The following is a 26,696-nucleotide window of genomic DNA, read 5'->3' on the forward strand; positions in this document are numbered from 1 at the left end:
GCACCCAAGTTTATATGCTAGGAAGGAATTCTGATGGGAAGGAAGAGAACTGAACAAGAAAGTAATATGGTATACAGTGGAGCTGGTGACCGAGACAAGAATTTCTTGGATATTGTTAGAGACACCATCCATAAGGAACTAGAAGAGCCAAGCTATAGAAGCAAGGTACTGCCTGACAAGTCGGTTCTTGCTGATGCAGTCTTCCAGAGTCTGCAGACTGAGCATATAGCGCAGCTTCCAGTTGAGGTACCAATGCCATCTTTAAGTTGTACAGGCATGGCTCTTTTATATTATGGTCACCAGGTGTTTTGAAGGAAATTTGTTGTTTATAACAGCAAAATGCCTTCTTACTGCGGAAAATGGCCTCACTATATAACAGCTCTCTGCTTGCCGGCAGCCTTAATACCTTATGCCTACGCACAGAACCTTGAACTTTAATTACATCTGCTTTGATGCCCTCTCTTGGTTTTATGCATGACTTGAACATTTACTGCTGTTTGGCCTACATTCTAAAAGCTCCATTACTGAAGTTCACCTTCTTTAAGCAAGCTAATTTTTGGCTGAGAAACCCTGAGGATATTTTTGTGCAGCTGTGTTTGCTTTATGCAGAAGGCAGAACAACACAGAATAGCTTGTACCATGATTACTCTGCTTTCCAAGCATCATTTGGGAGGATGGAGGGTGGGGGGGGGGTGGCACCTAGAGTTTAATGTTCTTTTAAAAATCATTCTAAACCAGGATTTTTTTCAGCCAGAACTCACTGGAACTCGGTTCCAGCACCAACCAGGTAGGTGCCATTGCCATTCTAAGAGAATGAAGGAGGTTTTCATGGTGAGTTCCAACATCTCTTTTTCTAGAAAAATAACACTGTTTTTTAACAACACTATGATCTTTTTGTCTAGTTATGACTTATGCAGGAATAGAGATTGAGACTAAATCACTTGGACCAGCAGAGCACAGCACGACTGCTTAAAAGGTTTACACCAATATAGTTACATGTTAGTGCTGGAGAAGGTGCTATCACCAGTAGCTTAATGGTAGAGCATTTGCTTTGCATGCAGAAGTCCCAAGGTTCAATCCCTGGAGTCTCCAGGAAAGACTGGAAATCCTGGAGAGCATTTGCCAGCAAGTGACAACACTGAGCTAAATAGATCAATGGTCTGACTCAGTATAAGGCAGCTTCCTATGTTGCCCCCAATTGTGTTTTTATTCACTTGTTTTTTGTCACCCTGAGCACCTTGGAGTGGGAGGGCGGGATACAAATTTAATAAATAAACTGTTGGGTCAGCTGCTTCCTGCAGGAGCCTGGGATATGCTTTAACTCAGCTAAGAGTTTAGAATGGAATTGGTTTGCTCAGAAAAAGGAGGCAAGCTGGAAGCAACCGGGAAACAAGGATCTGAAGAGTTACACTGATTGCTTCATGATAAATGTCCTGTCTTTATAAGCCAAGTTTACCTTAGCTCAGGGAATGTGATCCAATCAGACCAACATTACAAAAAAGTGCCCCCTCTCAGTGAGGGTGGTCCTATTAATCAAGAGTCTACATTTATCTACACTGGCTAAAGGACTGCATATGCATTTGGGCTCCATAAAGGAAAGGAAGAAGAGTATCCTGACAGGGCAGGAATCCACCACACCCTGCCAAGTACTATCCTGGTTACACTAGTCCATAGGAAAAGGCATGGCTGCACATATTCAGTCTGAAACAGGTTTTGAAGCTTTTGTTTAAAGAGGTACGGTATATAAACTCTGGGCTTCAAAGCCCATGTTGTTCTATTGCAGCAGTTCCATCCCAACTATGTTCCGTCCCATTAGCAGCTGTGGAACTGTAGTTCTGGCGCTGGGTGGAGAATGCCTCAGGTTGTTTGTTGTGGCTCGTGGCTGAGGTTTCTGGTTGGGGTGGCTGAGGTTTCCATGCAATAAATACAATCGCCTGTGTGAGGTAATTAATAATAATAAAAAGGCTGGATTCAGCAAGAGTCATAAAATTACACAGCAGAGTCATAAAATTACAAAATTGTGCAGCACAGTGAAGCATGAGGAGCACAGGTTGCAGACACTTTAAATATCCCATTTAGTCTGCTTACAGTGCTTCCCTTCTCTATTCCTCTTGCAGTGAACAGACCATAGCATTCATAAGTTTAAATGCTTTGCTTAAAAGCTCCAGCAAAAAGCAGCAGCAAGAAGAACACAGGCAGAAATATTGGGTTTGCAAAATACGGAAAAATACTTCTGAACACATGGTCTTAACTTGAAGCAGTCGAGCCCAGACATATTGCCTGGTTGGCTTCACATGGTGGAAGAGAATGAAGAAAGGTTCACTTCCTCCTTCACTAGATATGAGGGGCGTGACTTAACTGAGTCTAGCAATACAATTCAGTGATCTTAACCCCTTCATGCATTAACCAGCCCTAAGCTTGCTAGTGATATTTGATTGCAATTTCCCAGAGTTTCTGGGCTGTGGGGTATCCTGGGGCCAGGATACACAGGCGGCGGCCATTTTAGGTGCATCCAACTGATGCACAATCGCCAATGTGCAGGTCCTTTGGGACACAGAAGAAGGCGGGATGGGGGGGAACAGGGAGGAGCCTCTCCTTGGCAAATGCTTGTTCCTCTCACAGTTATGCATGATTCTGATGAGTGCATACCCTACAATATTTCTCTGATGAAAATAGGGACATCCAGTGCTATTTTTCTAAGAGGTGCTGGAACTCATCTCAGGAATCAAAAGGTTTGTTTATGATCAATATAGTAAATCCTTCAATATTCCTTATTGAAGGATTTACTAGAAATTTCAACAGAATCCCTATGGAGGGTGTCTATCTGCACGTATCAAATGAATCATGATGGCAACACAGCATGAAAGGCCAGTCTTTCCTCCCAAAATGACTGTCAAGATCTCATCATGGATGCAGATGTGTACCTGCATCAAAAGTGCTGTGTGTGTAGCTCTTCGTGTACAAATCCCAGAAGAGTAGCAAAGACAACAAAAAAAGTCCTATGGCACATTAAAGATTAACAAAGAACTTGAAAGTGCCACAAGATCCTTTGTTGTATTTGCATACTGTGCCCTTTCTCACACAACCATCTTTAGGATGCATTCAGATCATTTTTCTGCCATGTGTGCATGGAGTTTTGTTTTGCTTTTTAAGGTGTTTAGGTGTTGCAAACTCCCTCTTCCTCTTAGCAGCTTAAGTTTCGGTCTCTGGTGAAGTCACTGATAATCCCAATAGTTCTCCAAGTGCCTACAAGAGCACATAGCAAAAACAAAGCAGCAGACACCAGATTAACGTCGCATAAGAAGAAGCGGGGGGCAGGGGGGACATATTCCACTGGGAAAACTCACAAGTCTCCTGCTTCCAACATACAGGTATTAGTTCTTCTTTTTCATCTCCCAATAAATGTGTTGTTATAAGAAGTAACCTTTATGAAAGGAGAGAAGCCCTTCATGTTCCTTGGTCTTTAAACTGCCAGTGCATTGCAGCCCTCGCTTAAACCTCCAGGGAAGGTGCTATGAAATCAATGCTGTCATTAAAGTGTTTGGGAGGTCCAGAAGGAAATAAAGAAGGGAAAAACAAGGCAACTTAAAAACAAACCCTTAGGATGAATTGGGTAAATGCTATATTTGGAACGTTTGCTGAGATTTCCATAAGGTTGCCATGGAATATGCATGCATTAAAAATGCATCTTAAAAGGACAGAACTATTTGGCAAATGCATGCATTGCTCTTATAGCTTCTCTTGCAGTTTTAGTTTATAAATTTTAAAATATGCCACCCCAATGAGATCATTTTTTTTTAGCCACTTTGTCTTCTCCAGTACCTACTTCAAAAATGGCTTTTTGGCTACCACCCAATGATTTCTCTGCTTGCCTTCCACCCAGCTGAATCTTCTTACATTTTTTTTAAAGGGGGAAATGTATACAGTACATCTGAATATTTTGCATACTTTCCCATGCATTTAGAAAATGATGGTATAGCACTATTTTAACCAAAATGAAAAAATACTAACACTTCCTTTCTCTCCCACAAATAATTTTAGTTTGCATTTGCTTGATGTAGAATTATGATCCTAAATTAGAATGGTCCATGCACCCATGTAGCATTGTAAAAACCGTCAATGATGAGTTGTAAGAGGGGAAGCCCAGCCAGATGGGTGGGGTATAAATATCAAATTTATTATTATTATTGTTATTATTGCCAATGCAAGTCCTCCTCGGAGTAGGCCCACTGAAATTTATAGGCATAAGTTAGTCATGCTCATTGATTTCAATGGATTTACTCTGAGTAGGATCCTACTGCATTACAGGATGTCCTTGTGCAGGTTTCTAGTAGTGGGATATGTTAGTTGAATCTGTCTCATACTTTATGCATTTTGACATTGATTGACATGACAATTGACCTGGCATGTTTCTGTTAGAGAAAAAATAAAAACAAACAGAAATTATTGTATAACTTCTGCATACAAAGAACCTGGGTGGCTGCCTTATCCTGAGTCAAAACATTGATCCATCAAGCTCAGCACAGTCTCAAATTACTTGCAGAAGCTCTTCTGACATCAACCCCAAACATTCTTGCTCTCTCGGGCATTTGGAAAGAACCAGTGAGACTTCAAAAAAAATTTTTTTTGCAGGGTTTTAGACTGTTCTGTGCTTCTTTAAAATATACTTTTAATTGTTGGTTTAACTGGCGTGTATTTTTGCAACTGCTGTTATTTTTATGATATTCTGGAAACTACCCAGGGATTACTGTGATTATTTATTTAGATATGCATACACCACACTTTTATTAAGCCTGCGAACAACATAGATTATTGCAGGATTTATAAAACATCAGTAAGAAAATAACAATAAAAAGTGCTGGATGATCTACACATCTAGATAATAGAATACATGGTACCAAGGATCTTTATGCAAAGACCTCTCATTTTCCACTGGAAGCTGAAATGGAGGGGTTACTGGGGCCTTTCTTTTGGAAAGTTCCTCCTTGTTCAAGGAAGCTACTGACAGGACAGGCAGGGGGCAAGAAGAGAAATCTGTTGAAATGTTACAGATAGGTAGCCGTGTTGGTCTGCCATAGTCAAAACAAAACAAATTCCTTCCAGTAGCACCTTAAAGACCAACTAAGTCAGTTCTTGGTATGAGCTTTCGTGTGCTCATACCAAGAAGAAGAAGAAGTGTGTATCTGAAGAAGTGTGCATGCACACGAAAGCTCATACCAAGAACTGACTTAGTTGGTCTTTAAGGTGCTACTGGAAGGAATTTGTTTTTTCTGTTGAAATGGTATGTGGCAGAGCTGGCCCAGCCGTAGGGCTGGATGACACGACTGCTTCAGGCAGCGGAAGCCTCCATGGGTGCCCCACCATTGGCACTGATTGTGGTCCAGTAGCAGATGCAGCAGCGGCAGGAGTAGGTAGATGGTGGCGGCAGAGCAAAGCAGCCCCTTCCGTTTTGCCAACAAGCTGCCCTGGTATGTGATATTGTTCCTTTCTTGGCAAACCTTCATAAAAGAACTCCTGACAGCCACTGCCAGGAGGCTGTTATGTACATGCTGGATAGATCATTCCTGGAAGGGACACAAGGCATACAATTGGCCTCTGTATTGTTGGTGCATGTTGTTCTCCTCTGAATTGCCTTCAATCAACTGCAGAGATGCGAAGAACTGCAAGCTCTCAGGAGAGATCAAATGCCATTTGATAAGTTGCAAGGGCTTTGGCGACATCTTGACGCCAGGTGATAAATTTGTATGTTACTAGAACTGCAAGCTCCTTGGCCCTAGCTTTGCAAGTTCTCCCTTCCTCCTCTTCTCATGATGGCAATTCAGCCATGGCATATGTAATATTAACAGGGCTGCTGCCATGGTAGACCTATCAGAAGCACAAATCTGCTCCGAACAGGGTCCGAGCTCATTTCCAAGGCCACACCTACACAGCAGCAGAGCCAAGCCCTCGTGTTTCTTTCCCTGAGCTGCCTTGCTGTTCTCTTATCTCATTTCATTTCACTGGCCTGCGTGTTTGTGTGAGTGAACACCACTGGAAATACTGTGAGTCTCTTGTTTGTAAAAAATAAAATAAAAAATAAATGTTGTTGTTACTACAATTATACCATTTTTGTTTGATGACTGGGAGATTGAGAATTCAAGTTATTTTTTAAAAATGCTAATCTGTCAATTCTACAACAACTAACCCTCATTAACAGCTGATGGAAGTCACAGGGTGATTATGCTGAGAGGAAAGGAGAGACGTGCCGGGACGTATATTTCTTTTTGACCAGTAATGGATGGTGTGAGCCTGGAAACTTGGTAATACACGTGCACAGTAGGAAGTTGGTTTAAAGGTTGATGCTTTGAAACAAGAATGTCATATAAAAATACCGTATTGGCCTGAATATAAGCCTCACTTTTTTCCCCAAATTCCGACCGTGAAAAGTTACAGTGCGGCTTATATTTGCGACCTTACAAAAATTGGCTCGGAGCAGGCTTGTCCCCGGATGTTGCCTGGTTTCGGCTGGGCCGGCTCCCAAGATGGCAGCACGGCAAGGGGGTCCCTGAAAGGGAGCCAGAAGGCGGCGAGGAGGAGGAAGGGAGGGATGAGAGAGCAAGGTCTGCTAAGAGGAGGAACAGGAGATGCAGCCATCTGCTGCGACTGGCGCTAGCCCACCAAGGTGCCTGGCTTTAGCATGTGAGTCCCAACAGCTGCTGCCTCTCTCCGCCCGTACCACCTGAGAAGGGGTGTGTGCTCGTATTTATAGCTTGATTGGACCTAGGGACATTTATTGTGTACGTGTACAAACTGCCGTTGGGCAGATGGATTGCAGAACTCGATGGTGGTGATTGTAAGATGTACAAATGATGGTGACCAAATCACAAACTCTATCATTAGGTGTGATATAGCCCACCAAAAATCTGCCAGAGAGCCCAGCTTCCCATGTTTTTGGTGAAACCTAGACTGGAGTTGTTCTAGGGAACTGGAACACGTAAGACACTGAGGCTGGATTGAGACACATCAAAGAAGCATTTCATAAACGCGTTCTAAACTTTGTATGATAAATTGGGTTGGCAAAAACAGAACTCCACAGCGCCACCTGGTGTCACAGTGTTAGAAAGGATAAACAACCCATATAAAGCGCTTTTCCTTTGCCAATGTAGCTGAGTCCTGATTCCCGCCCCGCCCCCCCGCCTTAGCAATACAATAATAATTATTTGTTGCTGTTAAATCAACTTTCGTATTTTTTTTTCTTTTTCCCCCTTGGCATTTTGGTAAAAAAAAGTAATTCCATGTATCACATAGCTGACTAAGAGTTTAGGCTGAAGTTATTACGGTAAATACAAACAAATTCCATGTTGGGGAGGCAAGCACACTCTTGTACATGCTCATGCTATTCATTCATTTCTGAGGCTCATGATTCTTAATTGTGTCTCCTCCTATACAACTTAAAATACTTAGGTTGTGTCGCATTTTGATTGGGCACAATATTGGCAGCACATTTTCCTTCTCAGTAATCCAACTGGCAAGAGCCTTGTCTTATACCTTTTTAAAAAAACAAAACCAGCCCATCAGAATATGGCTCATTGTATGATACTGAGTACACAACTCTGGCACACTTTTAATCAAAGAGGTAGCCAGCTAGCCATGGCTTACACCAGAAATAAGACAACAATCCAGCAGCAGTTTAAAGCTGGCAAGTGTGACAATACGCTTTTGTGGGTTACTAAGAATGATGCATCTAGTGAAGTGGAGTCTAGCCCAAGACAGTTCATGCCACTGTATTTTTAAGAGACTAGTACTGTTTTGTTATAATGTTCAAGCAGCACTATGATCTGCTTGACAATGTCATCGTGAGGATAAGAAGATTGTAAAACACATTGTTTAACTTAAAATGCTGTTACAAAAAGTAGAATGGTTCAGATAATGCTTCAGAGCCTACATGCAGGCAAGCCTGTCCTAGCACACAGCCACATATTGGATTGCCAAAGGCCAACATGTAAAGTCCAATGTCTGTAAACATGACTATCCTAGTTATGGCCCAGATTCTGTTCATCTTTTGTTCTTTAGGCTGCTGTGAGCACATGTCAGGACACTAATACAGTCGTACCTTGTTTTGCGGCTGGGATCCGTTCCGGAGCCCCGGCTGCTAGCTGAAAAGGACGCAGGGCAAAGTGCCGCGTCTGTGCCCGGAGCGGTTTGCACTTCTGCATGTGCACAAGCAACAAATCCGGAAGTAACCCATTCCGGTATTTCCGGGTTTACCGTGGACGTTCGCCAGAATGGACGCTAGACAAGGCGGACGATCATGGAGGTATTACTGTACCCATTAAAAATCTCCACTCCTGCAAATGGTGGTCTAAGAACAAGGCACACACACCCCCCCACGACACACAGGTAAGCATGGAAGGGGAGACCATGCCTCAAAGTATGGCACCTGCACTTACTCCAACTCCCCCAAGGAAAGAAAAACGTGGAAAGCACTCAAGGCCACAGAGTATCTCCCACCAGAATAGGGACAAAATGTGGATTGGCTTAACATCACTACCTTATCTGCGAGGCCGCAGGAGTATTCCTTGTACAAGGGGATATAGGGTAAATCTGTACTGTGTAAAAACAGAGGCCCTGGTGGCCGCTATAACCCCATTGCAAACAAACTTCCACTACATCCCAGGGAAAGCAACGAGGAGCACAATAGCAGACTCGTCTTTGGGTATTGCCGCTGCTGGCCAAACAGTCACGACGCTCATGCGTGTAGGATATGAAGCAGGGCATATGGAACAGAACAAACTGAAACTACAGAGCAACTCCCTACTGTAGAAAAGATGAGTAACATTGCAAATGGCTACTTTGTGTTCTACAACTGGTGCAGCTGGAATGGAGACCCTGGGAGCTTTTCATTGGGAGAGGAAGGACAAAGATGAGATATGCGGACTGTAAGAATCCCTAGGTGATATGACACTCTTCCCCATATTCACTCACGTAACAGCGCCACCTGCCCGCAATGAGCATCTAGTCATCACTGTTCTCGTGTTTCTCTTGTCGCTCCACAAGTATCCAGGCAGCTGTTCTCTACCTTTTTCCCTGCCAAGGACTCAAGGCAGCTTACAGATAAAAATGGTGGCCCTGCAAAAACAAATTAGACATGAGCTTGCAATATCTCCAAATCTGGGAGAGTTGTGTACTGCTATTAACCAAATGAAAAACAAAAAAGTCAGTGGACCTGATGGGATACCTGCCAAAGTCTTCAAAGTGGGCAGAATTGAATTTACTACACACAAGCTCATCGGAAAAATCTGGGAGAAGAGATCCTAGCAGACTTTAGGGATGCCAAAATTATCAATATTTTTTTTTAAAAAGGTGATAGAATGTATTGCGGAAATATTGAGGCATCTCTTTATTAGCTGCAGCCAGCAAAATTCTTGAAGGATCTTAGCAAACCTTCTCCTAACTATATCTGAGGACACCCTTCCTGAATCCTGGTTTCCGACCTTCTTGGGGGGGGGGGCAGTGGGTATTATTTTCACTGCTCGACAGCATCAAGAAAAATGCAGAGAGCAAACCCAACTCCTGTATATGGTGTTTATTGACCTAAGGCCTTTGACACTGTAAATCATAACGGAATGTCCTCTCCTTGAAAATGTTCTCAAGAGATGCCCTCTTCTTGAAAAAACACACAAGACTGCAGAGGGGTGGTGGAACCAAAAGGGCCCTCTCTTGACACCCAAGAGGATCTGTAGAACTGGAAGCATCTTTCAGATATTTGGGGCCTATGTTGTTTAGGGTTTATAACAAAATGACATGTTAAAGTTGCATGCCTTGGCAGACTTGCCAAAACAAAAATGTCTGTTGCAGGTGCTGAAAACAACATGGTGATGGCACTTGCCTAATATTAATTGGCAGGGCGTTTCAGAGTGTAGGTGCAGAATGGTCATTATGTGGCACTTGTAGAAGTGCCAGCTCCACAGATCGAAGCCGTCAAATGGGCGTAGATGGGGTAAGGCGATCCTTCAAGCAAACTGGTCCCAAGCTGTTGAAGGCTTTATATACTAATAATAACACCTTGAATTTGACCTAGTAACAAACCAGCAGCCAGTACAGATCTCTGAGCAGAGGTGTAATATGCTGACAGGGTCTCACTCCTGTTACCAGTCGTGCAGCATTCTGCACTAACTGCAGTTTCCAGACCAAGCACAAGGGAAGCCTTACACAGAGTTCATTGGCAAAATCCAATCTTTAACGGTGCCTGGACTACTACTGTACTGTGGTCAAGTCCAGGAAGGGCTGTAGCTGTTGTACCAGCCAAACTGACAAAAGACGTTTCTAGTTCTTACATTCAGACATTACTGAAATATTAATTGTCACTGCAGAATTGCTTCAAGTATCTGTCATATCATGAGAAACCATCAACCTGCCTGTATAAGGCCCACTGTTAGTATCACATCCATAATTTGTAGTTGCACCAATTTTTCCAAAGCCTTTGGTTAATGGATTAGTTACCTTTTTTACCCATGCCCTTAGAATAATTGGTTTTCCTGGCGGTTGGCATTTTTATTCTTTTCTCCCTTCAGTTCCACAGCTCCAATGCGGCTTAATCTGTAGCCACAGAGTGATGGACTCTGTGTAAGCTCTCAATGTGGTATTATTGTCAGCTGTGCCTCCAGTGACAAAAGCTGGTTCCCAAAGTATCTCCAGACTGTGTGCTTGCTCCTTCAAGGGGAGTACAACCGTCTCCAGGGCAGGCAACTGGCTAATTTCTCAGACACAGGTGTTACATATGTAAAAGACAATCAGAAACTGGAGGTGTGCAGTTGCTGTGTACACACTCCCATTTACTCTGCATCCCATGTGTTCCTGTTGCTTGTTTGGGAAGTGGTGTACACACACACCAGCTTCAATCCAAATAAAGAAACAGAACAACCTAGTTGCATTTTAAGCATTTTAATGTGCCTTGCATCCAAACAAAGATTGAATTGGATATTAGTTTAGATGCTGCTTTTAAAAAGGCAACAATATCTGAAATGGTTCATATAGTTTCCATTGGATCTAAAAAAGAATTCAGTACATATCAGAAGTCTGTCACCTGCCAATGCAATTCATCCAATAAAAAGGTACAGTATTATTAGAATGAAGCACAAAGACTCCTTTGTAAATGAATGGCAGTTTTATTATGCACACAGCTAAAAACAAAAGTAGAGAGGTCCCCTCACACTTTAAAACTTTTTGGTTAACCTAAACTGTTCATCACCATCTGTACAAAGAGTAGATGTATGTACTGTATTGCCTAAACACCAGCTTCTGGGCTAGGGTGGGATATTTCATTATTTATCTGCAAACTGTTGTTGTATGCCGAAATGATTTAATAAAAATAAAGAACACTATAAAAAGGTATTATTTGAAGAATTTGGATATTGCCTGTCCTAGGCATCAACAGACAGTATTTCTCCAAAATTGGAAACTAACAAGGGATGTTGTAGACCTTGGGTCTGAATTGAAAGGTGTCAGCAGAGCGGCTTCTTAGTTTAAAAATGGGGTTCTTTACCTATGTTTCAGGGGATCTGTACCCAAAAAATACCAGTACTTTTTTCTCCCAATGCTGTAAATAAAATTTGTATGCATATTTTGTGTTTAGTTTTTGTGTATATATGTGTTTGTGTATATTTTTTCTAGGGAGGGGGGTCCATAGCTTTCATCAAGTTCTCAGAAGAGCCCATGGCCCAAACATGGTTAAGAGCCACTGGTTTAAAAGAAACATGACAGCATTACCTAATCTCAGCAAGCAAGGATATTTTAGTTTGCCTGAATGAAAGCCTCCCAATTCTCTAATGGCCTAACCCCGACTCGTTTTTCAGGATGGCTCCGATTGCCTTCCCACAGCCTCCTGCCAAGCAGGAAATCAGCAAAAGAGAAGCTTTTCTCGCCCATTGTATCTGCGCTGACAGCTTCACCTGCCGAATCGCTGCTTGTCGTGACGCAGCTTTTAAATGCCAACACAGCCCCGGCGGGCGGGGAGGGGAGCGAGAGAGAGAGAGAGAGAGAGAGAGAGAGAGAGAGAGAGAGAGAAAGCCCTGACAAGAGCACAAGCTCCATTGCCGCTGAAAGGAAGGCGGCGCGCGTTACATAACCTGGTGTGGCCGTGCAAAGGGAGCAGCAGTGCAGCTGGAATCAAGCAGGCGTTTTATCCTCTGCAGGGACAGCGCAGATTCGAAAGGGAGGGCGACAAATTTCAGGGGCAATCTTACTAAGCCAACTTGCTAAGGAAGGAGCCCAGTGGATTATTATTATTATTTTTAAAGACAATTTTCAAGTCAATTACAAAACAGCAGGAACCGCCTATGAATAATAACATACCAGAAAGTGGGGTGGGGGCATTAAGTCCCATTTAACTTATTGCGATTTTCTTCGGGGTAAATATACACGGGGGATGTTTCGCCGGCAGCCCGCGATTTCCAGGGCGCGGGCGGCAGCAGCGGCTCTCCAACGCCTTTCCCACGAACTCTCGTCATGGGGGACAGAAAGGAGAAGCGGGAGCGGCAGGCGCTTCGCTGCCATTTTGCGCATCCTTGCGATTTTTTTATGGCAGGGGAGACGGAGAAGCCGCGTCCGGCATTGAACCGAACGGGGAGGCTCGGAGCGCGTCACGTGCCCCACAGACTTTTCAAGTACCCGGATGCCGGAACTACATTACCCGTCAGGCCCCTGACGCCTCTACGCCTGCCGCTCGCCGTCCAGGCCGGAAGGACTTGGTGGCGCCGTGACCTCCGGAGCTTCCTCCTTTCCGAGCCAAGCCCCGGCTGAGGTAAGACACGAAACAGGCCTCGGGAGCGTATCCGTGTCCATCGGGGCCGCGGCGGCACCCCGCCGACCATCTATGGCCGGCATCGGCCTCCGCTTCCCCTGGCCGGTTTCGCGGGCGGGGAACATTTCGCGCATCTCTTCGTGCGGCTCCCATGAACGATTCGCTTCCCGCTGCCGGGCGAGCCTGGATTTTCCTTTGGCTGCCGAGGCCACGAGTAGCGGAGAATGGGCTCCGACGGGAGACCGAGCTCGAGGGGAACAGGACAAGGGGGATATTTTTGTGCTCGTGATTTTGTGTTTTAAAAAACGTCTGTAACGGCAGCCATTCTCCAGGGCGATCCCTCAGAACAGAATAACATTGTTAGAGGATTCTTAAGATATATGAAACTCCTGCTGTGGCAAATATTTTTCTTCTACGTACTCCGTTTTATCAAAGGCCCTGTTGCATTTTTTAAAATAAGCTAACTTTCAGATTGCAAGTCTTTATGCTTTAGGTCCATATACCAAGAATAACTTTTTGGTGCAGAAAGCAGTATGAGTTGCAAACATTTTCATAGAAAAACTTTCAAAATAATATAAAAACATTGGGGTATATGTTTGTGTGTGTTTAACCTATACTGTGCTATGTGAGACCATGACTATAGAGGAGAAAGTAAGTTCCCATACAAAAAAGCTGCACTCTCAAACTTTGGCATTTGAGAGGGCTTTGAGAAACCATAAATAGTGCATTAGATTGATAGGAACACTGTGTGTGAGATCCAGAAATACAGTTAAAATACTTGTGATATAGAAAACAAGCACGCTAGATACTGAAAGTGTTTTAAACTGAAAGATGGGTGGGATAGAGACCCATACTAAATAATCTTTCTACACTAGAGACAGCTGCATTTTCTAAATAAGCATGCTAATAACTATTTATTTTCAGGTTCACAATGGGCCGTGTAATCAGAGGTCAAAGAAAAGGAGCGGGGTCAGTGTTCAGAGCCCATGTGAAGCACAGGAAAGGCGCAGCAAAGCTGAGAGCTGTAGACTTTGCTGAAAGGCATGGCTATATCAAAGGCATTGTAAAGGCAAGTACCAAATTGTGGGGATGTTCTGTTTCTATTCTTGTAACTTAAGTTTTAAGAAATCTGAATCCCTTTTCCCCTAACAAGAGTAGTTATTAGCAGTTTATACAGTCAAGAGAACTAGTACAGGCAGTATTATTTTGTTATGCATACTTTTGTGAAATTTTAAAGTACAAAATTTCTGAAATGATTTGATGTTTTTAAGATTGACACAGTATGCATTAAGGGTTTTAAATACGATGCATGTTTATATTTGTATTTTATCATCTTGATGAATCTGGTAGTATGTTGAATGTGGGTTATGTAAATATTAACATCTACATGAAACCACTGTCAGCAGTATGCAGATGATACTGTCTTGTTTCCATTTAATAATACCATGGAGGCTATTGAAATCAGTGTCTGGGGGCAGTCTAGGGGGCAGTGAGGGCAAACAAGTTGAGGTTGAGACCCAGACAAGACTTGAGGTACTGACTGTGGGTAAGGAAATAAACTGCATCATAACATGGTTTATAACTTATCTTGGATGGGAAATTCAGCAGTGGCCCCCATATCTCCAAACTCAGTCAGTAACCTGTGCTCTGGCATGTTCCAACATTGCAGGTCTTAAGGAAAATCCTAAAGTCACACTTATTTTATATTGCTATTCTCTTAATGGTTTTGTTCTGCTGATGGTTGATAGCAATAGAAAAACAGGATGGTAGGGAAGAAGGTAAGTGCATACCAATAAGGTAGTTCTGAAAAATATTTAAGCTTGCTTAAGAGCAAGACAACTATAGGCTTCCACTTAAAAGGCAATGGCAGAGTTGAAAAGCACTGAGGCTAAGGGACAAAGCTTTTGATTGATTTAGGGGAGGATTGCCTTTATTCCAACTCAGCCATTCCCAAATGGAAAATATGTGGAAATGAGGCAGCTCATAAGTTATGTAGATATGTAATATTACCTAGTAGGGCTAAGCAGTTATCTCAAATGCCTGGCCTTTTGATCTGGAAAGTGCATGTAATTCACTGAGTATATTGGCAGTGTTGCTAACTATCTGAAATTATAAGATTCTTAAACTGTATTTATATTTCAATAGGATATAATTCACGATCCTGGTCGAGGAGCTCCTCTTGCCAAGGTTGTTTTCCGTGATCCGTACAGGTTTAAGAAACGAACAGAATTGTTCATTGCAGCCGAGGGCATTCATACTGGACAGTTTGTTTACTGTGGCAAGAAAGGTGAGTAAAGAATAAACAGTTGTGCATATTTTTGGAAATAGTTAGGTAACTTGAAAATGTAGACTTCAAGAGAGGTGGCACATTAGAGTGATACTGCAGCTCTAAAAAATGTTTTTCATGTGTACAAACCTTTTAGCTCAGCTCAACATTGGCAATGTCCTGCCCGTTGGTACTATGCCAGAAGGCACTATTGTCTGCTGTCTTGAAGAGAAGCCAGGTGATCGCGGTAAACTGGCCCGTGCTTCTGGGAACTATGCCACAGTTATCTCTCACAATCCTGAAACCAAAAAAACCAGAGTGAAGCTGCCTTCTGGGTCCAAGAAGGTGATCTCCTCTGCAAACAGAGCAGTTGTTGGTAAGTGTTGCCTCATATACATGCTAGGTTTTATGCCTCATAAGCTGAAGTGTTTGTAGTTTTAGGACACTGCAGCACTTGCAGAATCTGGATTGTAGAGGTGTTCTGGCACTTCCAGCTAATTACACTTCAAAAAAGGTCTTAACATGGAGGAGGTTTTCTGCAAAACTCAACCGAATTGGCTATTTACTACAACAGCAATCCATGATATCCCCATTTTACTAACTTTCTTATACTAATTTAAGGCCTGTAGTGAAAGAGAAGAACATCACCATGACTGATCATTCGGAGCTTAAGATTTTCCAACTGTCTAGTCAAGCAAATTCATTTGGAAGTCTTTGATGTTCTTTATTGAATAATTGTGACTTTGAGTTGGCAGCTGGGTGTCTTAAAAGAGAAGTTTTTTAGCATATATTATTTTGCATTGAGTCTGACCTCTTTAGTCTCTGTTGACAGCAGAAGGGCATTGTTGTTAGACAATGGGCATATTGCATTGCAAGAATGAGAAGGTGATTAAGCCCCTGAAATTGTTGCATTCTTATTGGTGTCTTGGTATTTGTCACTATAGCTGCTTGTAAGCACTTAAGAAATTAGAATCCAGTGTTTAAAAATGACATTGCACAAAATGTGTTCTGTGTCATTATTTAATACTGTGTTGCTACAGCAGTGGTCACCAACCTCTTCTTTTTTTTGCCCTGGGCACATTTGGAATTTAAAAAAAAAATGTTTTACTGCAAATTATCCAAATATACAATAATGAAGAAATATACAGAAAAAGGAAAGTGTATAACTAATAACAATCATAGCAGCATAAATATAATACAGCTACAAGTAATCACATAATATTCCACTTTTTGCTTTTGTTTGTGGATTACACAAATTTGGAATTTTGAGAGTGCCATGGACATTACTCCATCTGGTCGCTTTTTTCCTGCCCACCCAAAAAGCAAACATAGACAAACTTTCACTTTTCTAGGTGGTCTGGATAAAATCATTCAGCAGAATTAAAACAGATCCTCTTGAATCTGCATGGTTTTACATGGTTCCCCCCCCCCAAAAAAAAAGCATTGTCAAATTTTAGCTTAAATAGATAGACTTCACAGAACCATTGCTTGCCAGCACCGGGAAATCATTGATCCATGGCATGAATCATGATTTTTACATAGTACGACAACAGAATCACAGAATACATCTGTGATCTGGTTATGTGTGGATAGATAATGGTTTTGATGGAGTCCCTATAAACAGTGGGGTTCTGTGTTTTGGATCCATGTTTCTGCACCATGGTGACAGTAGAAAGTACCAGATGTGATGTTCATTCAATGGAGACTGATGCCATGTGATCACATGGTGGTAAGAGAACCTGTGGGAAAAACTTTAATTTCAAGACATTTACATTCACTCAAGTTTCTCAATTCATTGTCTTCGGACTTCACTTGTCAGTCTTATTTTCCTTCCCCCAGGCTAGATTGCTTCACTTTCCCTACTTATCCTCACAAGTCACTCTGCTTTCTGATCAGGGGCCAATCTGGGCCTTAGAATGCATGGTGCTGAAAGAGCGATTGGGAAAGGTCCTCCCACTTCCTCCTTTAGCCTTGATGTGGGAGGTGGTGGCTGTGAACTGTTCTGAGATCTATGGGTATAGGGCAGTATACAAATAACCGCCAGCCCTACCACCTTATGACAGAGTCTAAGAGACTTGTGGGCAGCCTCAAGGGCACACATTAGCATCCTCAGTGCTGCAGTCTCATTTAGAAATCTGATTACAGTACTAAATATGGAAGGTTCAAATATTTTTACCTAAGTGAACTGTGAGACAATATGAAAGCAATTCCCAGAAGCAAAGCAAATGGAAAGTTTCAAATAAAATAATTTGCTAAACATTGTCTATTGCTACTATTAGTGCTCAGCACTTGGAAGACCTACAAAGAGCATAACTAGCCATGTTTAATGGGAACAGTTAAAGCACTAATACAGTGGTACCTCAGGTTAAGTACTTAATTCGTTCCGGAGGTCCGTACTTAACCTGAAACTGTTCTTAACCTGAAGCACCACTTTAGCTAATGTGGCCTCCTGCTGCTGCTGCGCCGCCGGAGCACAATTTCTGTTCTCATCCTGAAGCAAAGTTCTTAACCTGAAGCACTATTTCTGGGTTAGCAGAGTCTGTAACCTGAAGCGTATGTAACCCAAGGTACCACTGTACTGTTTTGGGAAAATAATAACAGAAAATCTCTTGCAAAAAATCTTCCAGGTATTGTTGCTGGTGGTGGTCGTATTGACAAACCTATCTTGAAAGCTGGACGGGCTTACCACAAATACAAGGCAAAGAGAAACTGCTGGCCACGTGTCCGTGGTGTAGCTATGAATGTAAGTCTTTCTTACACCTGCTTCCTCTGGTTACTTAACCTACTACCTTGATACACTGATGGTGGTTCGCTGTTTTAAGATGTAATCTATTTTAGTGACATTAGACAAGAGGAAAATGGAATGCAGAGGTAGAAGAAATGTAATCAGACCTGGCTAGTGACTCCTTCATAGTATGGAGAATACAGTTCCACAAAAGACAGGAACCAACAGGTAGCTGGTTCCAACAGAGATACGGGATTGGACTGGTTCCTCCTGCAGATGAAGCCAGATAAAATGGCTGCTAATGGAGATAGTGCTAATATGACCTAAGTGTCCACCCAAGTTTTATTTACAACCATTACATTAATGAAGCAAGCTAAGTTTTAAGGCTTGTAATTCAATATATATCTGTAGTGGCACTGTCCCCATAACGAATGTAAAAAAAAATCAGCATTCAGTTCAAAGCTAAAACAAGCTAAGTTGTTAAATCAACAGCAGAATGTAACACCTTCACTTTGTAGCATTTCCTGAAGGTCATCAAATCACGCCTTTGATCTAAGCAAACTATGCAGATGGAGCTTAGTGATAAACTTTGTTGCTGGTTTCTCTCCCCCCCCCCTTTTTTTTTTTTTTTGTATTGGAAATAATTTCCTGCCTTATTTTTTTACTCTGGTTGCTGCTTTTCTTTCATAGCCTGTTGAACATCCCTTTGGTGGTGGTAACCATCAGCACATTGGTAAGCCTTCAACCATCCGGAGAGATGCTCCAGCTGGTCGCAAGGTTGGTCTCATTGCGGCCCGTCGTACTGGCAGACTGCGTGGAACAAAGACCGTGCAGGAGAAGGAGAACTAAATATTCAGTTCAATATATTAATAAAGAAATAAATGCCACCTTTTGTTCAAAACTGGTACAATGTGTGTGAGAGGCATTTTCTTTTTAGTTTTAACAGTTTGTCTAAACATTTTTATACATTTGTAAATGGTCCTGAAATTTTAATCACCTTATAAAGGAACTGTTTTAGATTGTGTATGAAGTTGTCTAGATAGATCGAGTATCTGGTAGACCAGTTTGAGAACAGGAAGCAGGACTTTGGGCCTTTCGTCTGATCCAGCAGGTCTCTTGTGCTCTTTCATCAAGCTTCAGGAAGGCAAGATCTCAAACTTGGTTCTTAGTACATAATGCAAAATTCTTACACTTTGCTATATTGCAAAGACATATCAAATGGGAGTAGAAAGAGAGTGATATGCTTAGATTAATGGCAAAATAGAATCCTTTAAACAGTTCCATAATGCTGAACAAAATGTTAGGTATGTTTAAGGCACTTACAATGTTCTGCTTGTGTAATAGGACCTTCCTCTCCCCTTTGCTCCCTGGCACACTAAATTTCTCCAGAGGGTTGGGGGTACACACAAGTGAAAGAAATCCTGTTGCATGAGCAGAACGGTTTGCAGTGTTGGATACAAAAGCCCAGTTTTGTCTTAAAGAAGCCTGTTTAATAAGGACCAAACTATGCAGCTGCACCCAAGGGTCTTTTGACAAACTTGGGAGGAGGGTACATCTCCCTCCAAAAGCCGTTTGACATGGTCAGCTGTTCAAGGAAAGAGGGATAGTCCAAGCAGCCCATATCCAAATAGTGGAGAGATGTTTTGATGGTACATCAGTTTCCCTAGAATGTCATTTTGGGCTGCTTGGAACATGGCTCAAATGACTGCATCCAGAGTTAAGGATACTGCTTATACAATATATTTTCCAGCTTCCCCTCCCTTTTTTCTTGTGACAGCTCTCACAGCAGCAGCACAACGAGAAAGATTGCTACAGCAGGTGGAAGTAGAAGTTCCTGCTTTCCATTTAATGAAAAGACTGAAGTGAACTCCTGTTCTGTAGTCTGCTTTGCCCCATACCATGTAAATAGCATAAGGATTTATCGGTGCCCTAAGTACATTGTGCAAATATAGAGAAAACAAGTTTCAATGTTTAGTAGATGGAATAGTTTTCAGAGGACCACGGATAGAAAAAGCAACGCTGTGAGAGCATACATTTTCTAGACACTTAACAGACTTCTTGCTTTGCATGATGTTATCACAAGCATGCTGCATTTTGCTGATAAACGAGGTGGAGGGGAAGGCTGCTTTCACAAAAGGAAATTGAAGCATGTAAGAAATATACACAAGTGCTGCTAAATGGCAAACAGAAATTGGAAATTTTTGAAGCTGGGCTAATGATATGTACTCTTAATGATGTCACAGGCAGCAGAGTTTTCTCATTTCCAAGAACTATATAGCTTAACAAACCTTTAGAATACACATGGTAGAGAGCACACTATCTGAAAATAACAGGCAGCTGCCTTACGTATGTGTGGAGCAAATCTGTGTGAGCACAAATTGCTTTAAAGAGCAACCCTGTAAGTCTCAGAAGCTACCCGGGGGGGGGGGGGAGCTGTGGTCTGCTGGCCTATAATTTACACATCCTTTACCACTGGATCTGTTTGTTGGGGTTGAATAAAGTTGTAAGTCCACAGCAACCCTTTAGAAAAACAGTGATGTAACTCTTAGTGAAGAACAATCTCTTGAAAGGAATCATTGAGCTAAGAATGAGGATTGCTTAATTAGAAGTAAACTAGCAATGCAGAAAAAGTCAACACGTTGACTATATAGTTTGAAAGCTGCTACTAGGTGCAGCTAGACACTAATCCTATCAGTTACTTGTGATTTTAGTATTGTCCAATATTCAATATACACAATACATGTATGCAAATAAAAAGGAATTAAAATATTTTTGGGGATGTCCTGCTGACAGCCTGAAAGCTGTAGAACTCTCAAAATGTTAGTCTTGGCCAGACTTATAACCCATGAAACAATTATAAACTCTTAACTCTATGAAAAGGTAAGTAGCATGCAGCAATAGATTACAGATTAACAATACTGGTACAACCTAGAAGAATATCATGATTTTCACCATATGTAGGGACACTTGAGACAGCCTACAGGTGTACAGTGGTACCTCGGGTTAAGAACTTCTTTTGTTCCGGAGGTCTGTTCTTAATCTGAGGTACCACTTTAGCTAATGGGGCCTCCCGCTGCTGCCGCCACTGCATGATTTCTGTTCTCATCCTGAAGCAAAGTTCTTAACTCGAGGTACTATTTCTGGGTTAGCAGAGTCTGTAACCCGAGATACCACTGTATGATTGTTCGCTGCAACAAGTAGGCTATAGTCAAACTGTTCTTGTGTTAGAATAGCAGTGCAGAGTGGTATACCGGTCACGCATGTTGCTACAAGGGTCCAGTGACGTGTTGCTCTGTCCAGCATATGAACATTGGAGAGAAAACTAAAATTACAGGGACCAAAATTATTTCACAGAATTAACCAACCAGGAAAAATCCTGAAAAGATAGTAACAAAGTAACTTATTCCTAAAACATTGCTTTCCAATAAAAAGGGCTGCTTTCAATCATGAGGCACAAAGCATTCTAGAGGAGAAAGTTAAGAAACTGCAAATAGTTTCTACAGCAAGTAGTAGTTTCTACTACCCTCCTTAGTGTGATAGTACATGCAATCTTTCATTTATATTGAAGTATATTGTTGAAGGGACGCGGGTGGCACGGTGGTCTAAACCACAGAGCCTAGGGCTTGCCGATCAATAGGTCGGTGGTTCAAATCCCTGTGACGGGGTGAGCTCCCGTTGTTCAGTCCCAGCTCCTGCCCATCTAGCAGTTCGAAAGCACGTCAAAGTGCAAGTAGATAAATAGGTACCGCTCCAGCGGGTAGGTAAACACCATTTCTGTGCGCTGCTCTGGTTTGCCAGAAGCGGTTTAGTCATGCTGGCCACATGACCCGGAAGGTATCTGCGGACAAACGCAGGCTCCCCTGACCTATAGAGTGAGGTGAGTGTGTAACCCCAGAGTTGTCTGCGACTGGACCTAATGGTCAGGGGTACCTTTACCTGTACACTTGAATGCACACTTTAAAGTAAACCACAATAAATTGAAACCCATTTTCCAGCATTCCTGTAGATCAGTGAAAAGCATAAAGCTCAACTGCATTAAAGTAGCTAGACATCAATGTACATAATAAATGAACTTTCCCCTTAAACATAAGACTAATCTTGCAAGTTAGTACTGTACTGCAGTTTCAGAAAGTGCTGAACTAGAAACCATCTACAGTATGTCTTGCAAACCAATACTTCTGTATAAAAATGGCAGTTACACAGAGTTTCTAAGTTTTCATATTCCCCATAGATCTATGTTGAATTTAAAATTATGAATTTCTGAAAACTTTAAATTTAGTTCAAATGCAAAATAGTAGTTGACGCTCGTGACATAAAGTGTTATTTGAATATACCGGTACTTGCAGGGGGCGGGTGATGGTGAAGCAGAGATATACTAAAAGCTATTAAGTATTTCAGAATAGGCTTACACATTGAAATAGCTGCTCCACCACCACAATGTACAGTTTTTGTAAGTTTGTAACATGCAAGAAAGTCAGTATTAGTCTAGTAAAAGGCCTGTCACACTTAACTAAATTTCCCCTTTATTGTCTTTCCCCCTAATGCTTGCTTGTGGTAATGGTGACTCTCAATTGTAATTAATGCTTAGAAATACTCAAAATACAGTTGAAAGTGGGCTGCAGCGGAATCAAAGTAACATGGCCAAAACAAATGCTTATTAGAAATGAAAAATGTGTCAGTAGCATTTACAATAATATATCCAAAAATAGAATTCCTATAGAGGTGGCGACAGAATTGTGGGTTAAGCTTAGCTCATTTATCTCTAGACAGAGAAAAATACTTCCCATAGCTGGAACAAATTTCTCAGTCCCAATAGGACTAACAGGAAACTCATGGTGAATTGGCCATGTAAGTTTTGACACTAGTCACACTCAGAATAAGACTCATGGAAATCAATGGACAAAGTGCACTGATTTCAACAGATCTACCCCAAGCATGATTTACAGAGAAATCCAAGCCCCTAATCTGCTATAGTGGAAGGAGTTTGGGTGGTGCAAAGGTATCCCTCTGCCCAGCCCCGCAGGCAAGAACCCCCTTGTACCACCCAGCAGCCTTTCCCGTTGGTAGTCAGCAGGAAGCCCTGAAATGGGGTGTTGTGGGGGAAAGCCAGCACTGGATCTACTGGATGGCATTGACTCATTTTAGGCCTTTGTTGCACTGGGAGCATTTCCCCTCCACTCTGGCTGGGACAAGTTCTGGGGCTGTGCTGTTCCATCAAGCCCTGCCATTGCTGGCCAGAGCATATGGTTGCGCACTAAGCTGGATATTAGCCTATGAACGGCCAGTGTGTTAAGTGACAGCAGTCTTAACAGATGAAACAAGGACTACCAAAATTGTTAAATTGGGGAAAGTATATGCTAACTTTTCCTCTTCCCAACTAGACTCTTTCTGCCTTGATCACTCATGTCAACATAATACAGGAATCAGCATTTGGTTCTGAAAGGTGCTGCCAGCCTACAGTTACCACCCGAAGAGGTAAAGTATCTCTGGAAGAAATGCCATTTGTGGCAACAGAACTGGCTAGCAGCCACTTAATGGGGTAGGAATTGAAATTTAACCCGCTTACTCCTGTGTGAAACTGATCTCGCAGGGGAATTAATTGCTGAGCAAGGACCTAAAATGTAAGATAGCAAGAGCCCTGCTGCATGAGACCAAAGGCCTATCTAGTGCAGGTTCCCATTTCTCTGTGGTCAACCAGATGCCTATGGGATGCCGTCCATTAGGTCATGAATGCAACAGCACTCTCCTGCTCTTACCAGCATCCAATCTTCAGAGGAATACCAGCTCTGTGTGCTCACACCACCATTAAAGCACATTCTAAGCACATGGTTTCTCAAAGGGTTTGGAGCACTGTCGTTTACCCCACAGTTACAATTTCCAGCAACCCTTAACAAACTATTGTGCCCAGAATTCTTTAAGAGGGGAAAGGTACTTTAAAAATATAGTGCGGACAGAACCCCAGGTCCTTGAAGTAACATATATTAGTCATTATTAGGAGATACGGGTGGACATTACCCATCTTGAATCAGGTTCCAAAATTATGAGGGAGAAAAACTTTGCTATGTACTTCCTTCACACTAAGCATAAATTTATATAACTCTCATCATCCCTGCTTATGCGCCTTTCTTTGAAAATGTTTAGTTCAAAACATTCTTAGTTTTTAAGTCACCTAAACAATCTTCTATGCTGAAAACTAGAAGTTGATTTGTGAGATTCATACACTGAAGAAAGAAAAAATTAATAATTATGTACCAAGCAAGAAAGCAAGAACCAAGAACAAAATAAAAGTACATAATGAGGTGGCAAGTATAGGCAGAGGAATCAAATGTGGAGTAACACACACAGAACCTTTAGCACTGAAGGGAACTTGTTTTGAGGAACTGAGGTGCAGCAGGAATTAAACTGAAAAACTAGGAAGCTTACCCCAAGGAACAACCAATGCAATGGGAGACACTTCAACAGAAAAACAGATTTTTTTAAACAGCTGTTCAAAGTAGTAAGTAGAAAAATATAGGTATGCCAGCCAATTTGATCCAATAATTAGCACAATACAATTCTGCAAATATATCAATTTCTTAGAGGAGGTTTGAAAATTAGGCAGTACCAGTTAGATATGAGAAAGTTTCCAATATAATCATGGTAGATAAGAGGAGATAAACCTTTGGCTGGCTTATCACATATGCTGCTTAATAAACTCCTTAACCCTTCAAAAAAAAATGTTTGATACAACTAACAAACAATAGAAATACCACACATTAAAACATTATGCTCTACGTGTGAACAAGTAAGTTCTTGTGCTTGAGCAAATATACTTGTTTCAGTCATGGGGATCACTGTTGGCTGTATAGCTGCTTGCCCAATGCCCAGACAGGAGTAACCCCAGGCATTTCTGCTGCCTATCTGTAACTGATCGATGTGCCAATAATTTTGTTCACACCAATGTATTTGCAAGGCAGGGAATGTGTGGAGCAAACGTGTGAAGTTGATAGAAAAACTGCTAATTGGAAGGTTAACACTTTGAATTAAGACAGAATAGTGCATTACTGATGGTCAGTATCATATATTGACAAGACGCATAGGAACACCACATTCCAAAAATAATTATTTCTCTGAAGGATAACAGCTAACTTTTGTATATAACTTTCAAGCATTCAAAGTGCTTCAAACATAATCTAGCTGTAATCCTTACAACACTAAGCCAAATCAGTTTTATTATCCAACCCATTACAAAATTATGGGGACCTGAGGTTGAGAGTAGTTTGCCTAAGGCAAAGGCAGATTTAGGGGAGCACAACTGGTTTGGCTTCACTGGGTGTGGCGCTTTAGGGGCGCCACAGGGGACTCCACAACTATGATTTAGAACGGAGTGCAAGAGGCAGTTGCGTGCGCTGAATTTTGGCATCACACATGGCGCTGCTGAAATTCTGAGACCCAAAAGTCTGCCTAGTGAGTAAACGGCAGAGGTGAATTTGCAACTAGGAACGTCCTGATTTGTAGTTAAAATCTCTTAAGCCACTGCAGTATTCTAGCACTATTTAAGCACCATCTTTTTAACTCGCCCTGTGATTTACCTGAGTGCTCCTGCTTCTGCAGTATTTGCTGTTAAGCATGCAGGAATTCACTATGGTTTAAAGCCACAGCAGTACAGAATTTTTGCCACAAGGGGATTTTGATAATCTGAGCAAAATCATGCAATTCATTAAGTCAAACCGCCTTCATAGGCCAGCACAGATGATATGCCGCAAAAAGCTTCAGGTAATCTACAACTTCGGCTGTAATGAGGTTCTTTCACAGTTAACACAGATAAAGCCCAGCTGCAGTTCTACAATATAGCAAGTAAATCCTTTGGAATTTAATATTTCACTGGACATCTGATAGCAAGCTACTCACAATGAGAAGATAGGAGAGGGAACAATGTTTGCACAAGCATCTAGTCACAAAGAATTATTTTCCTTCCTGCTCATGCTGCATGCAGTTCTCAAAATTGAACAGAAAATTCTAGACACTAGTCAAGCTCCTCTTCCATGCTTAGTGTAAAATAAAATAAAGGAGCATATGGGCTTCATCCCATTTTAACTATCAATAGTTTAACACAATAAAATGCTTCCCTGTCCATTTAGGGCATTCAACGAATAAGGACTCAAGCAACAAGAGTCTCCTACTAGCCACAGGAAAATGGTAGAGACAAAAGACGAGTTCACACAGTTTATAGTGTGTGATTAACACATGGCAGCTTATTTCCACATGTGTGAATGAGCTTCCCTGAAAAGTACGGGCTGGATCCTAAGAATTGCTTGTGGAAGGAAAACAACAAAAGGGGATTGTCCTTCTCCCTACAACACTCTTTTCTGAGGGTTGGAGGGTCCTCCTTGAGTGGGTGGGCTATGGCACAGTGGGATGGGGAGATTGTCCCAACTCAGGCAGCAGAACCTCATGCAAGTGCATCTTTGCTGAAGACACTTCAAAATCTTGGGCAATTCTCCCCTTTCCCCTAGCTCCCAAGGTCATAACTCACCCAGGTTTTTCAACCCTCAGGAAAGGTGATTTGGAGATGTAGGAGGGAGAGCAGGGAGGTTCTTTTCTGCCCATTTCCTTTAATGAGTGGTTCCTAAGATCTACTAATCTACTGTAAATGAGGTGATGTATCTACAGTCATGATGAGCCGTTACTATGCCAACCACAATATTCTGTTATCTTCCATAATCTCCATTCAAGAAGAGTGCTTGTCTCCCCCCCCCGCCCAACTGCTTTTTTCCTATAACTTTCTCTAGCATCCTACATTTCCCTTTTTGGGAAGATCTGGGTTTTTTGTGTTTTTTTTAAATACATACTACCATAGTTTGCTTGAACAGAGAAAGAAAAACTGATGTAAATGTTTAGCCATATAACATTTGCTAGTGTTACCAGCATGTTTATGAATAATA

At 41.9% G+C, this 26,696-nt stretch overlaps 1 protein-coding gene and 1 long non-coding RNA gene across 3 annotated transcripts; one reads left to right on the plus strand and one right to left on the minus strand.

Moving 5' to 3' along the window:
- Nucleotides 1–6,680: 6,680 nt before the first annotated feature.
- On the minus strand, nt 6,681–12,534 carry LOC309340254. Of its 2 annotated transcripts, none has more exons than XR_014155887.1 (3): nt 12,334–12,534; nt 7,359–9,108; nt 6,681–7,081 (listed from the first exon to the last, which is right to left on the minus strand). It is a non-coding gene; the product is annotated as an uncharacterized lncRNA (long non-coding RNA). The 2 variants fall into 2 exon arrangements; XR_014155888.1 differs by lacking the exon at nt 6,681–7,081 and having other exon boundaries at nt 7,186–8,645; nt 8,676–9,108.
- A 105-nt stretch (nt 12,535–12,639) lies between these two features.
- RPL8 (ribosomal protein L8) lies at nt 12,640–18,682 on the plus strand. Its single transcript, XM_081858916.1, has 6 exons — nt 12,640–12,781; nt 13,706–13,850; nt 14,927–15,068; nt 15,205–15,423; nt 17,675–17,790; nt 18,463–18,682. The coding sequence occupies exons 2-6, from the start codon at nt 13,713–13,715 to the stop codon at nt 18,619–18,621; spliced, it is 774 nt and encodes a 257-aa protein (XP_081715042.1). The 5' UTR covers nt 12,640–12,781; nt 13,706–13,712; the 3' UTR covers nt 18,622–18,682.
- Nucleotides 18,683–26,696: the final 8,014 nt, after the last annotated feature.

Source organism: Podarcis erhardii, assembly GCF_964252035.2.
Source record: "Podarcis erhardii genome assembly, chromosome: 4".
Lineage (NCBI taxonomy): Eukaryota > Metazoa > Chordata > Lepidosauria > Squamata > Lacertidae > Podarcis > Podarcis erhardii.

Bases quoted from the DNA above. Each gene is read 5' to 3' on its own strand.
- RPL8 (XM_081858916.1), top strand. From the start codon at position 13,713: ATGGGCCGTGTAATCAGAGGTCAAAGAAAAGGAGCGGGGTCAGTGTTC. The intron at 15,424-17,674 runs GTAAGTGTTGCC...AAAATCTTCCAG, and splicing joins TGCAAACAGAGCAGTTGTTG to GTATTGTTGCTGGTGGTGGT. The intron at 17,791-18,462 runs GTAAGTCTTTCT...TTTCTTTCATAG, and splicing joins TCCGTGGTGTAGCTATGAAT to CCTGTTGAACATCCCTTTGG.